The 15,139-nt window shown below is 44.3% G+C and overlaps 1 protein-coding gene across 1 annotated transcript in view; it reads left to right on the top strand.

Moving 5' to 3' along the window:
* The window catches only part of LOC137504757 (elongin-A-like), a 111,566-nt gene that overhangs the window by 42,942 nt on the left and 53,485 nt on the right, over positions 1-15,139 (top strand). Inside the window, exon 4 of the mRNA XM_068233342.1 lies at positions 2,823-3,519. Coding sequence (XP_068089443.1) covers positions 2,823-3,519 — 697 coding nt within the window. The remainder of the gene's footprint in view (positions 1-2,822; positions 3,520-15,139) is intronic.

Genomic DNA, 15,139 nt, shown 5'->3' with positions numbered 1-15,139 from the left:
GGGCTGGGGAGCTCATTATTCAAAGTTCCAGGTTCAGGGGTCCTGGAGTCAGGATATGAGGGACAGCTCTTCAAATTACAGAGAGCTGATGGCGGTGAAGCTGGGACTTCTTCAGCTTCAGTGTCACATCATGAACAGGGAAGTTCTGATCTATTTGGACAACATAGTAACAGTATCCTACCTCAAAAAGCAGGGTGGTACCAGAATAAAGATTTTGCGGGATCTGGCATTAGAGATAATAGCCTGGGCAGAGTTGAATCTAATATTTCTGACTGCGATTCACATACAGGGAATCAAAAACAGATGGGCAGATTCGCTCAGCAGGGGAATGACAATAGAGGCAGAATAGCAGCTCAATCAACAGGTTTTTCTACAGATTGTTAAGGAATGGGGGTGGCCGATAATAGATTTATTTGCAAGTCCACAGAACGCAAAGGTAAACGACTTCTGTTCCCTGCATCCGAAGATGCCAGAGAATCGATTAGATGCTTTGATGGTGGAGTGGCCTACGGGTCTCCTATATGCCTTTCCCCCATTCAGACTGATTCCCAGAGTCCTCAGGAAAGTGGAAATATCTGATTGCAGTGTAATATTCATGGGTCCCTGGTGGCCCAGGAGGACATGGTTTCCGCACCTTCAACAGCTAGTAGTCAAGGGTCCTTGGCACCTGGGCGACAGTCCAGATTTATTGATTCAGGAGGGACGGTTTCATCCCAACCCTCGCTTATTGAACCTGACAGCCTGGATACTGAAGAAAGTATCTTAGAAAGGCAGGGTTTCTCAAAGCAGGTGGTTTCTACTTTGGTTAGATGTAGAAAACCTTCAAGGAAAAAATATGAAAAAATTTGGAAGGCTTTTTTGTTTTGGAAAGAAAAGAATGGAGTCAGCTCTAATGACTTAAAATTTATTTTGGAGTTTTTGCAGAGCGGAGTAGATATGGGTCTGGCCGTTAGTTCCTTGAGAGTCCATGTCTCCGCACTTTCTATTTTTCTTAAGACAATTGTCCTTGAAATAAGTTTGTAAAAAATTTTCTTACCTCAGTAGCCAGAACTCAGCCAATTCCAGAAAAATTAGTTCCACCTTGGGACTTGTCTTTGGTGCTAGATTTCCTAACTTCAGAGAAGTTTGAGCCCTTATCTGAGACATCTCTGAAATACCTGTCACTATAAGTTGCCTTTCTGGTGGCAATTACCACCGCTAGAAGGGTTAGTGACATTCAGACCTTGTCCATTAAGGACCCTTACATGGTAGTACATCCTGATAGAATAGTATTCAGACCAGACCCTGCTTATCTACCTAAGGTAGCGTCGGCTTTCCATAGGTCACAAGAGATAATTTTACCCTCTTTTTCTACAAACCCATCAAATGATAGAGAGAGGAAATGGAGCACTTTAGATGTTAGAAAAGCGGTACTAGTTTATCTACAGCGAACAGCTGATTGGAGAAGGTCTAGTCATTTACTGGTCTCTTATGCAGGTTCAGGTAGAGGTCTACAAGCGTCTAAAAGCACCATAGCTAGATGGGTAAAGGAGGTTATCACACTAGCTTACAAGTCTACAAATACTACTATGCCGTCTAAAGTAACAGCACACTCTACAAGATCTTTGGCAGCTTCATGGGCGGAAAGATCAGGAGCAAGCCTGGAACAGATATGCAAAGCCGCAACCTGGTCTTCATATACTACGTTTATCAGACATTATCGGGTCGAGCTACTTTCAAGCCAGGACCAAAGCTTTGGGCGAAAAGTTCTACAGGCCATTATCCCTCCCTAAGGTAAATTTCTCGCTGGTCTCAGCAGCAGCTGTCCTGGAGGACGATGGGAGAAAGTCCCAGCTGCTTACCTGTAGCCGTGTTTCGGCGAGTCCTCCAGGACGGCTGCCTGAGTTCCCAACCCTAGTTTTATATAAAAGATTGTAATAGATGTATAAATGGGTACTCTGATTGAACTGAGGATGTGTGGAGGGAGGAGTTCCTTTATGGGCTCACTCAATTAACCTTAGAATTTATTTCAGGTGTTTCCAGTTGTGAGAGGAGACAACAATGTCTCAGCAGCACCCGTCCTGGAGGACTCGCCGAAACACGGCTACAGGTAAGCAGCTGGGACTTTCTCTTTTATTCATTGGACATTTGCATGTTTAGTATTTTTTTTTTTTCTCCTTACTTGCTAATGGTAAAGAACATGCCTAACATTATCCAGGGTGTTACTAAATGATGATAATCCAATGGTAAACTGCAGGCACCACTGTTTTTGTTGGCTGATACTGTGAATTAGCTGGATTTCAGCCATATTTTTGGTCTGTTTTGTGTTTTCTCCATGCTTAGGATCAAGTATTGTCAATTGTCATCCATCCACAGTAGAAATGATCAATGATATACAAATACTTCCAAGTTAAAGCAAATTTATGTAAAGTTTTATGAAAATATATGCAGCTTGAAAATGGACCAATCAATTTAAACCTGGGTGGGACTTGATTGGTCCATTTTCAAGCTGCATTTATTTGCAATCAAGTCCCACCCAGGTTTAAATTGATTGGTCCATTTTCAAGCTGCATAGATTTGCATAAAAAAATAATATAAATTTGCAGCAACTCAGAAAAATGTGCATATCATTGTTCATCCCTAATCCTCAGTTTTATCCACAGCACTAAAGAAACTTCATTCACATGGCAACATACAATACTCTGCCCCTCCCCCTCCCATCAAGGCTGGACTCTGTGTGGTAGGGGCATTAAGTTGTAAGCCCTGCTGAGTCAGCAAGTGATGTAAGGTTTTTCAATACTATATATAAGTAAATAATAATAATGTGTTCTTTTTCTTAACAGAGACCAGAAAACGCAATCTAAATATGAGCTAAAAGAGATTATAGAAAACAAACCACTGGCTTCAGAAGCAACACATGGAGAAAAAAAATGTGTTCAGAAGAAGGTCACCTTCAAAGGTAATGATCAGGACGATGAAAAGGAACGTGAATCTCAAAAGTGGACAGACAAACCTAAGGTCAGCAAACCTGAAACCATCAAAATGTACGGTAAAAAAGATGAACCACGGGAGAAGACCCCAAAGAAACTATTGCAAAATAAAGAGTCAAAAACAGACACCTACTACTCAAATTCTCACTCAAATAGTGAAAAGTCAAACTTCCAACCAATTAAGAACCTTGAAAAACATTCACACCCATCCAGCACTGAAAATAAAAGGTCATCTAGTAAGGATGAAGGCTCGCCTCTTGAGAAAAGCAGACATGATAAAAGTAATGTACGTCATAACATAAAACAAAGTCTGGACAATGGGGCAGAGAGTACATTGTCCTCTGAAGAATTTGAGGCTCCCACAATGTCATTTGAGTCATATCTCAGTTATGACCAGACATGTGTTAAGAGAAAAAAAAGGTCCTACCCAGGAAATGAACCCCCTAAAAAGGTACAGTTATGTAAGCAATACTGCCACATGAGTGAATCCAAACCCGAAGCTCAAACTACTATAGAAACTGAAACCGAAAGGAAGCTTAAAGAAAAGGAGGTAAGTTTAAATGTCCCAAATGCCATACATGGCTATAAAAACTATTGTTAACAGTGGCATCATTTTGAAGCAGTCACTTTTTTTCTTTTAAATGTAATGTATTATTATTTTAGGTTTATATAGTGCCAGCTTCTTCTGTGGGGCTTTACAATAGAGAATACACAGTACAGACGTTTACAAGTTAATGTGTTCTAGATAATCGACAATTGGACTGATCAGGGGTGCACTTTACATGAAGGTAGAAAATATGTAACCACTTTACACAGCTGTAATAACACATAAAGGTAAAGAGCCCAGCCCAAGTGGGCTTACAGTCTAAGGGGTAGAACATCGGGTAGAACATCAGGTAGAGGGAGCATACACATGGATCTGTAATATGCCATGTTATTGTCATATCCAAGGTGGTAGCCACATGTTTATTTGTAATACAATTTTGTTTAAAGGGCTACTAGGGATGCTCACCGCATTCCGCGGAATTCCGGCCGGAATTTGGTGGTTCCGTCGCATTGGAACGGAATTGCTATAGCGCTATAGCGGAAATTCCACGGAGCGATGCGTAATTCCGGCGGAATGCGGATTTTTGTAAGCCAATCACAAGGAAGCCCCTAGAAGAAGTTTAAAGTGAAAACAGGATTTCTTCATGAAAATAGGAATTTCTGCACCAATCAGAGGCTTACAAAAACCACCCAAACGGATTTCTGCATGAAACCGGAATTATTTCAGCACCAACTACAGTCTTAACAAAAAACAATCGATCCTATGTTTGCAACCAGCTCCCTAGCTATCTCACCTATCCCAACCATTTTGTATAGGTCCCATAGCCTACGCAATAACTCCTGCGGCGCCAAAACCACCGCCATGGGACCACCGCCAGGTCACAAAGCTTATGCGACACCTCCTGCGGCGCCAAAATGACCACCATGGGACCACAGCAAGGTCCCGTGGCGTAAGCGACACCTGCGGCGCCAAAACGACCGCCATGGAACCACCGCCAGGTCCCATAGCTTACGCGACACCTCCTGCGGTGCCAAAACCACTGCCATGGGACCACCGCCAGGTCCCAAAGCTTACGCGACACCGGCGGCGCCAAAACGACCGCCATGGGACCGCACCGCTAGGTCCCATGGCTTAAGCGACACCTGCTGCGGCACCAAAATGACCGCCATGGGACCACCGCTAGGTCCCATGTCTTAAGGGACACCTCCTGCTGCAAAAAAAATAAAAATAAAATTAAATTAAAAAAAATACGGGTGGAACAGCCACCAGGTCCCATGGGCTACCATTTAGCAAAAACGAGGTTTCATTTGTGATTACTTTGCGGAAATCCTCAAAATTCTGCGAAAATGTAATGGTAACGGAATTTAGCACTGGCGAAACGGAATTTGCTCTTTCCAATTATCCCTAAGGGCTACTAACCTGAGTCAAGCTACCAAAGCTAAGCACAGCGTTATGTTCATGCTGGATCCATCCACATAGCCTCTAGGCATTGTCCAATTCTCTCCTGGTCTTTCCCCTCATTCCCTCCATGTCTTCCCCCACACCCCCATCCCCACCCCATTCCTTGAAAATTTTGGCTAAAGTTAAATTTTCAGATGAAAAGAGGCATAGTTGGCTTGCCGCAATGTTCCTTCCTGTCACCTTCACACTTCCACTTTTTAGGGGCAGTGAATGGGATGGGGAAGAGCAGGAAATGCGAGAGTGGTAAGAGGTAATGTCACCGCAAGCCTGCCTCTTCCTGTCTGAAAATTAGACTTAAGCCAAAAGTCACAATTTTAATGGAGTGATTATGGGAGTCAGGGGATATGAGGAGAGGAACAGACAATGCACAGAGGTATGTGGATCCAGCATAAACCTACCTCTGTGCTTACTTTCGGTAGCTTTGCCTTGGGTCAAATGTGCTTTAAAGAAATCATTAGGCATTTGTAACATATATCCCATTTACTTACTTGGGGCTTTCTCCAGCCCCTCACAGCTAGCTGTTCCATGCCCAGGGCCGGCGCTACCATAGAGGCAAAAGAGGCAGCTGCCCCAGGGCCCCAGAGCTTGTAGGGGGCCCCCAGTGGCTACAAGAGGAAAAAAAAATTTCAAATCGACCTTATAGTTTTTGAGAAAATCGATTTTAAAGTTTCAAAGGAAAAAAAATACACATTTAAAAACCCGCCGACTTTAATGATTAATAGCAAATCCACCTTAAATTCTAGAAACCCTAAATGTGCAGAATATGTTAAGGAGATCATTGGGAATAAGAGGAAAAAACAATTTTTCAAAAAGACCTTATAGTTTTTGAGAAAATCGATTTTAAAGTTTCGAAGGAAAAACGTATACTTTTAAATGCGGTAAATGTCACTTTTAGTACCTAATGGTAGTGTAATTTTGCATGTATCAAAAGAAAAAGCAATACATTTCCTGACGGGGTTTCCAGGGGGTCCATACGCAGCTGCAGCGCTTTGGCCAGGGATCGCTATACAGCCGCAATATGGCTGTATGAAGATCCCTGGCATTTTTTTCCGATTTTCCCAATTTTTTTTTTATTTTTTTATTTTTTTTTATGTTTAGAGTGTGGGAATTTAAAAAAAAAAAAAAAATTGTGGGGTCCCCCTCCTGAAACTTTTTAACCCCTTGTCCCCCATGCAGGCTGGGGTAGCCAGAATGTGGAGCTCCGACCGATTGGGGCTTCAAACCCTGACTATACCAGCTGCAAAAAAGGTCCCTTAATGCCAATTTTTGCTCCGGGGTATCTGTTGGGGGGCCCCCCAGGTTTATTTTGCCCTGGGGCCCCATTGTTGCTTAAACCGACCCTGCCCACGCCAACCGCTCCGTTCGCAGTCGCTGGTCCGGGCTCCTCGCACGGTGCCGAGGACGACTGCACCCACGCAGTACGCTGTGGAAAATGTGGGCTCGATTGACCGCGGTGCTTCACACAAGTGCAGTAAGGACAACCTCAAGGTCGTCCTCTGCACCGTGGGTTGGCAACTGTGAATGGAGCAGTCGGCGTGGGATAGCTAGCTGCGAGGGGCTGGAGAAAGCCCCAGGTAAGTAAATAAGATATGTTACAAATGCCTGATGATTCCTTTTAGGGCTCGTTTCCACTGTAGCGGTGCGGAATCGCCTGGATTCCACCGCAGAAGAAATTGCATGCGGCTGCGTTTCCGCATGCGGATTTACTCGCGATTTCGCATGCGATTTCGCATGGCAAGGAGCCAGGCGAATTTAACCATGTCACTGCCTGTGTAAAGCTCCATTGCTTTGCATGCGAAATCGCATGCGAAGCCGCATGCGATTTCCCTATTGAATGCATTAGCGGCGATTCGCCCGCATTCCTGCCGCACGCAAAATCTGACGACCCGGTCGTGCAGATTTTTCCCGCATGCCGAAACGCACCCGCACGACGCACAAGTGGAAACAATCCCATCCACTTGTATTGCCTATGCGAATCCGCATGCAGTGTCTGCATGCGGATTCGCTATAGTGGAAACGAGCCCTTAAGGTAAGAAACCCTTTCAAAGTTAGGTGAAGCTTAGATTCTGCAATATCTCTGCCAACTTATTGATCTCTGTTACCTTAAAGCAGAATTCCCCAACCCTGTCCTCAAGGCCCACCAACAGTACATGATTTGCAGAAAACCACTAACATGTACAGGTGGGGTAATTAGTGTCTCGGCAGATCTGATTAACTACTTCTGTGGATTTCCACAAGACGTGTACTGGTTGCTGTGAGGACAGGGTTGGGGAACACTGCCTTAAAGGAAAACTGAAGTGAGCGGGATATGGATGCTGCCATGTTTATTTCCTATTAAGCAATACCATTTGCCTGGCTGCCCTGCTGATCCTCCTCCTCGAATACCTTAACCTTCCTGGCGGTAACCCCGAACGTAGTTCGGGGTAAGCCGCTCAGGAGGTTTTCTCAGGCCCTGCTGGGCCGATTTCAGTAATTTTTTTTTTTGCTGAACGCAGCTAGCACTTTGCTAGCTGCGTCAGCACTTCGATCGCCGCCGCCCCGCGCTCAATCGCCGCTGTCCGCGTCGCAACACAGCCCCCCCCCTAGACCCCTGCGCTGCCTGGCCTATCAGCGCCAGGCAGCGGCATGGGGTGGATCGGGTCTCCCTTAGACGTCACGATGTCCATGACGTCGGTGACGTCATCCCGCCCCGTTGCCATGGCGACGGGGGAAGCCCTCCAGGAAATCCCGTTCTATGAACGGGATTTCCTGATCGCCTATCGCCGGAGGCGATCGGCGGGGCTGGGGGGATGCTGCTGAGCAGCGGCTATCATGTAGCGAGCCCTAGGCTCGCTACATGAATTAAAAAAAAAAAATAAATCCAAAAAACGGCTGCGCTGCCCCCTGGCGGTTTTTAATAGACCGCCAGGAGGGTTAAAGGACAACTGTAATGAAAGGTATATGGAGGCTGCCATATTTACTTCCTATTTAAGAAATACTAGTTGCCTGGCTTCCCTGCTGATCCTCTGCCTCTAATACTTTTAGCCATACTGTATACCTTGAACAAGCATGTAGCAGATCAAGTGTTTCTGAGATTGTCAGATCTGACCAGATTAGTTGCATGCTTGTTTCTGGTCTAATTCAGACATGACTGGACACAAATAGAGCAACAGAGCTGCCAGGCAACTGGTATTGTTTAAAAGTAAGTAAATATGGGAGCCTCTATATACCCCTCACTACAGTTGTCCTTTAAGCCATAGCCCCTGAACAAGCATGCAGCAAATCAAGTGTTTCTGACATTGTTGTTGGTTTGTGGTATTATTGAGACACTACTGCTGCCAAATAAACCAGCCGGGCTGCCAGGCAACTGGTATTGTTTAAAAGAAAATAAATATGGCAACTTCCATATTCTTCTCACTTCAATTGCCCTTTAAAGACTCTTAAGTGTAGAACCTGTAACCAAAAAGGAAGATTCCTGTTGCATTACGTTGTGAAGGTTGGGGTGGTAATGTACTAAATCCTAGGAGAAATCAGTTTCGATTTACTTCAGACATTCACATCATTTGCCGAGAGCCTTTTAAAGCATTTTCACTTGTACAAATGGCTGAAAGGTATACCGAAACTTCTGGTAAGTTGAAGTAACACTTTATGGTTCCCTGGTGGCACATATTAAGCCTAACTAGCTTATGTATGCAGATACATTATTGGAGTTTGACTTTCAGTGACTCTAGGTACTTGTTAATGGTCACACTTAGCATTGTAGATACAAATGTAAATACTTCTGAACTGAACCAGTTCACACACTGAGTAAAAAGGCAACGCTAAGAAAATGAGAGCACTGTACCCTGTGGATTTCTGTGATCATGGAGTTCTGTAAAATATTTATAGAAGTCCTGTACCTGATAAGGCGCAGTGCCCTCTTTCTGTCAAATATCATTTTATATTCCAGCTCATCCCAAAGTGTCTGGGAAGAAAGACTGTGTTGCCCATAGCAAAGAGGTGCCCTCATTCTTCAACTTGTACTAGAAGGTTGCTCGGGGAATAGAATTGCTTGCTGGGGGACACAGAAGACACTTCTCTCAGATATTTGAGAAATATGGCAGAGTACCTCTTATGTTACAAGATGGAAATCGTACATGGTCATTTTATCTGGAGGAATGTTTTGCCATTACCATTATTTATATATTCCATTACAGAACACTTTCAGCTGTTTATTATGACACAAGTCATCTTGCAGGTTTTTTTTTTTTTTTTTTTTTTTTGACGCTAGTGACATCTTTGCAGATGGTCTCTCTTAACAGGAAAGCATTCAAGTGACCCCAGGCAGTAGGTAAAATCAATCCACAAGTACTACTGAAGAAGCATTGAAGCTCTGTTAGAATAAGTCTATTTGGCTATTTATAAAATCTGATGCAGCCAAAATGATAATCACTGAGTTTCTGGATAGAATTCCAATATTCCTATTTTTTTTTTTTTTTTATTATTTTTTTATTTCCCTAAGGGCCTGTTTCCACTACACGCAGACTGGATGCAGAAAAATTGACTCCAATGAATGCCTATAGGAAAATCTGCATCAGAAAAATTGTTTAGTGGAAACAGGCCCATAGGCATTCATTAGAATCAGTTTTTCTGCATCCAATCTGCGTGTAGTGGAAACAGGCCCTAAATCCTGCATTTGTGGAAAAGGAATTGGAAACCATTCATTTGAAGTGGTCAGTTCAAACAAGACACCTTTGCATATCTTTTGAACAAAGCTAAAAAAGTAAAATCCACAAAGTTGCTGCCTTTACCTGGAAACATTATAAGAACTTAAATTGGGTACACACATCAGATAAGTCTTTGGAAACTGAAAGATCACAGACCAATTTTACCCCCTTCTGTGTAGTATATGAGCATACTCTACACAGTTTATTCTATTGAGCTGAACTCCCCATCAAATAAAAATCTTTCCAAGATGCTGCACACCAAGATGCTGTACACATTCAACAGATCAGTATCTGAAAAAGATCAGTTCCTGCAAAAGATCAGTTCTTGCAAAATGCATTCATAGTCTATATCTGCAAGTCTCATACACACCTTAACCACTTCCCGACCGCCTAACGCACAGGGGCGGCCGGGAAGTGGAGCCCGCAAGGAACAGCTCACCCACAGAGGCGGCGGTCCTTGTAGGGGCATGGGCGGAGCGATCGCGTCATCCGTGACGCGATCCTCCGCCGCCGCTCGATTCCGCGCACCCGCTGCAACATCCCGCCGGCCATACGGAAGCGCCGGCGGGATGTTAACCCGACGATCGCCGCATACAAAGTGTATAATACACTTTGTAATGTTTACAAAGTGTATTATACAGGCTGCCTCCTGATCACCCACAGCACCCCTCAGACCCCCCCCTGCCCACCCCCCAGACCCATGTTTACACCCAATCACCCCCCTAATCACCCATCAATCACTCCCTGTCACTATCTGTCAACACTATTTTTTTTTTATCCCCCCCCTGCCCCCTGCTCCCTCCTGATCACCCCCGCACCCCTCAGATTCTCCCCAGACCCCCCCCCCCCAATGTACTGTATGCATCTATCCCCCCCTGATCACCTGTCAATCACCTATCAATCACCTGTCAATCACCCCCTGTCACTGCCACCCATCAATCAGCCCCTAACCTGCCCCTTGCGGGCAATCTGATCACCCACTCACACCAATAAATCGCCCGCAGATCCGACATCAGATCACCTCCCAATCGCAGTGTTTACATCTATTCTCTCCTCTAAACACCCACTAATTACCCATCAATCACCCCCTATCACCACCTGTCACTGTTACCCATCAGATCAGACCCTAATCTGCCCCTTGCGGGCACCCAATCACCCGCCTACACGCTCAGATTGCCCTCAGACCCCCCCCCCTTATCAATTCGCCCGGGCATTATTTACATCTTTTCTTCCCTGTAATAACCCTCTGATCACCTGTCAATCACCCATCAATCACCCCCTATCACTGCCACCCATCAATCACCCCCTGTCACTGCCACCCATCAATCAGCCCCTAACCTGCCCCTTGCGGGCAATCTGATCACCCACCCACACCAATAGATCGCCCGCAGATCCGACATCAGATCACCTCCCAAGCGCAGTGTTTACATCTATTCTCTCCTCTAAACACCCACTAATTACCCATCAATCACCCCCTATCACCACCTGTCACTGTTACCCATCAGATCAGACCCTAATCTGCCCCTTGCGGGCACCCAATCACCCGCCTACACGCTCAGATTGCCCTCAGACCCCCCTTATCAATTCGCCAGGGCATTATTTACATCTGTCCTTCCCTGTAATAACCCACTGATCACCTGTCAATCACCCATCAATCGCCCCCTGTCACTGCCACCCATCAATCACCCCCTGTCACTGCCACCCATCAATCAGCCCCTAACCTGCCCCTTGCAGGCAATCTGATCACCCACCCACACCAATAGATCGCCCGCAGATGCGACATCAGATCACCTCCCAAGTGCAGTGTTTACATCTGTTCTCTCCTCCAAACACCCACTAATTACCCATCAATCACCCCCTGTCACTGCTACCCATCAGATTAGACCCCTATCTGCCCCTAGGGCACTCAATCACCCGCCCACACCCTCAGAACGCCCTCAGACCCCAGCCCTGATCACCTCGCCAGTGCATTGCTTGCATCTATTCCCCCCTCTAATCACACCTTGAGACACCCATCACCTCCTGTCACCCCCTAGCACACCTACCCATCAGATCAGGCCCTAATTTGCCCCGTGTGGGCTCCTGATCACTCGGCCAAACCCTCAGATCCCCCTCAGACCCCCTTCCGATCACCTCCCCAGTGCATTAATTGCATCTATTTTCCCCTCTAACCACCCCCTGAGACACCCATCAATCGCCTCCTGTCACCCCCTAGCACTCCTATCCATCAGATCAGGCCCAATACAACCTGTCATCTTAGGGCTTGTTTCCACTGTTGCGACGCGATTTCGGCCGCATTCCGACGCTTGTAAAAACGCATGCGGATGCGTTTCCACATGCGTTTTTACCCGCGATTTCGCCTGCGATTTCGCATGGCAGGGTGCCATGCGAAATTAACCATGACACTGTCAGGGCTAAATAAAATTGAAAAAGTTGCGAAATCGCACGCGAAATCGCGGGTAAAAACGCATGTAACAAACGCATGCGTTTTTACTATTAAATACATTAGCGGCGATTCGCACGGATTCCCGACGCAGGCGAAATCGTTGGCTCTTTTGTGCGTTTTTTTCACGCTGAAAAAAACGCACCTCAACAACGCTACAGTGGAAACAGGCCCATCCACTTGTATTACATGTGCGGATCTGCATGCGTTGGACGCATGCAGATTCGCGATAGTGGAAACGAGCCCTAAAAGGCCACCCTGCTTATGACCAGTTCCACAAAATTCGCCCCCTCATAGACCACCTGTCATCAAAATTTGCAGATGCTTATACCCCTGAACAGTCATTTTGAGACATTTGGTTTCCAGTCTACTCACGGTTTTGGGCCCGTAAAATGCCAGGGCGGTATAGGAACCCCACAAGTGACCCCATTTTAGAAAAAGACACCCCAAGGTATTCTGTTAGGTGTATGACGAGTTCATAGAAGATTTTATTTTTTGTCAAAAGTTCGCGGAAATTGATTTTTATTGTTAGTTTTTCACAAAGTGTCATTTTTCACTAACTTGTGACAAAAAATAAAATCTTCTATGAACTCACCATACACCTAATGGAATACCTTGGGGTGTCTTCTTTCTAAAATGGGGTCACTTGTGGGGTTCCTATACTGCCCTGGCATTTTAGGGGCCCTAAACCGTGAGGAGTAGTCTTGAAACAAAAATGACCTGTGAAATCCTAAAGGTACTCATTGGACTTTGTGCCCCTTAGCGCAGTTAGGGTGCAAAAAAGTGTCACACATGTGGTATCGCCGTACTCAGGAGAAGTAGTATAATGTGTTTTGGGGTGTATTTTTACACATACCCATGCTGAGTGGGAGAAAGATCTCTGTAAATGGACAATTGTGTGTAAAAAAAAAAATTAACAAATTGTCATTTACAGAGATATTTCTCCCACCCAGCATGGGTATGTGTAAAAATACACCCCAAAACACATTATACTACTTCTCCTGAGTACGGCAATACCACATGTGTGGCACTTTTTTGCAGCCTAACTGCGCTAAGGGGTCCAAAGTCCAATGAGCACCTTTAGGCTTTACAGGGGTGCTTACAATTTAGCACCCCCCAAAATGTCAGAACAGTAAACACACCCCACAAATGACCCCATTTTGGAAAGTAGACACTTCAAGGTATTCAGAGAGGGGCATGGTGAGTCCGTGGCAGATTTCAATTTTTTTTGTCGCAAGTTAGAAGAAATGGAAACTTTTTTTTTTTTTTTTCTTCACAAAGTGTCATTTTCCGCTTACTTGAGACAAAAAAATAATATCTTCTATGAACTCACTATGCCTCTCAGTGAATACTTTGGGATGTCTTCTTTCCAAAATGGGGTCATTTGGGGGGTATTTATACTATCCTGGAATTTTAGCCCCTCATGAAACATGACAGGGGGTCAGAAAAGTCATAGATGCTTGAAAATGGGAAAATTCACTTTTTGCACCATAGTTTGTAAACGCTATAACTTTTACCCAAACCAATAAATATACACTAAATGGGTTTTCTTTTTTTCTATCAAAAACATGTTTGTCCACATTTTTCACGCTGCATGTATACAGAAATTTTACTTTATTTGAAAAATGTCAGCACAGAAAGTTAAAAAAAAATCATTTTTTTGCCAAAATTCATGTCTTTTTTGATGAATATAATAAAAAGTAAAAATTGCAGCAGCAATCAAATAGCACCAAAAGAAAGCTTTATTAGTGAGAAGAAAAGGAGCCAAAATTCATTTAGGTGGTAGGTTGTATGAGCGAGCAATAAACCGTGAAAGCTGCAGTGGTCTGAATGGAAAAAAAGTGGCTGATCCTTAAGGGGTGTAAAGCCCACGGTCCTCAAGTGGTTAACGGACATTCATCTGCAGAGCCATCCTGGTGGATCTGATCTGCAGATGAACTGTGTAGAGTATGCTCATATACAGGTCCTTCTCCAAAAAATTTGCAAATTGTGATAAAGTTCATTATTTTCTGTAATGTACTGTTAAACATTAGACTTTCATATATTTTAGATTCATTACACATAACTGAAGAAGTTCAAGCCTTTTGTTGTTTTAATATTGATGATTTTGGCATACAGCTCATGAAAACCCAAAATTCCTATCTCAAAAAATTAGCATATTTCATCCGACCAATAAAAGAAAAGTGTTTTTAAAACAAAAAAAAGTCAACCTCCAAATAATTATGTTCAGTTATGCACTCAATACTTGGTCGGGAATCCTTTTGCAGAAATGACTACTTCAATGCGGCGTGGCATGGAGGCAATCAGCCTGTGGCACTGCTCAGGTGTTATGGAGGCCCAGGATGCTTCGATAGCAGCCTTAAGCTCATCCAGAGTGTTGGGTCTTGCGTCTCTCAACTTTCTCTTCACAATATCCCACAGATTTTCTATGGGGTTCAGGTCAGGAGAGTTGGCAGGCCAATTGAGCACAGTAATACCATGGTCAGTAAACCATTTACCAGTGGTTTTGGCACTGTGAGCAGGTGACGGCCAGGTCTTGCTGAAAAATGAAATCTTCATCTCCATAAAGCTTTCCAGCAGATGGAAGCATGAAGTGCTCCAAAATCTCCTGATAGCTAGCTGCATTGACCCTGCCCTTGATAAAACACCAGCAGCTGACATGGCACCCCGGACCATCACTGACTGTGGGTACTTGACACTGGACTTCCGGCATTTTGGCATTTCCCTCTCCCCAGTCTTCCTCCAGACTCTGGCACCTTTAAATAGCTCGTTTAGAGAACCTTTTCATGATATGCTAATTTTTTGAGATAGGAATCTTGGGTTTTCATGAGCTGTATGCCAAAATCATCAATATTAAAACAACAAAAGGCTTGAACTGTTTCAGTTATGTGTAATGAATCTAAAATATATGAAAGTCTAATGTTTATCAGTACATTACAGAAAATAATGAACTTTATCACAATATGCTAATTTTTTTGAGAAGGACCTATACTACATGGAAGGGGGTAAAATTGGTCTGTGATCTTTCATTTTC

The sequence above is a fragment of the Hyperolius riggenbachi genome, chromosome 4 (assembly GCF_040937935.1).
Source record: "Hyperolius riggenbachi isolate aHypRig1 chromosome 4, aHypRig1.pri, whole genome shotgun sequence".
Classification (NCBI taxonomy): domain Eukaryota; kingdom Metazoa; phylum Chordata; class Amphibia; order Anura; family Hyperoliidae; genus Hyperolius; species Hyperolius riggenbachi.
This window is presented reverse-complemented; position numbering and strand designations above follow the sequence as displayed.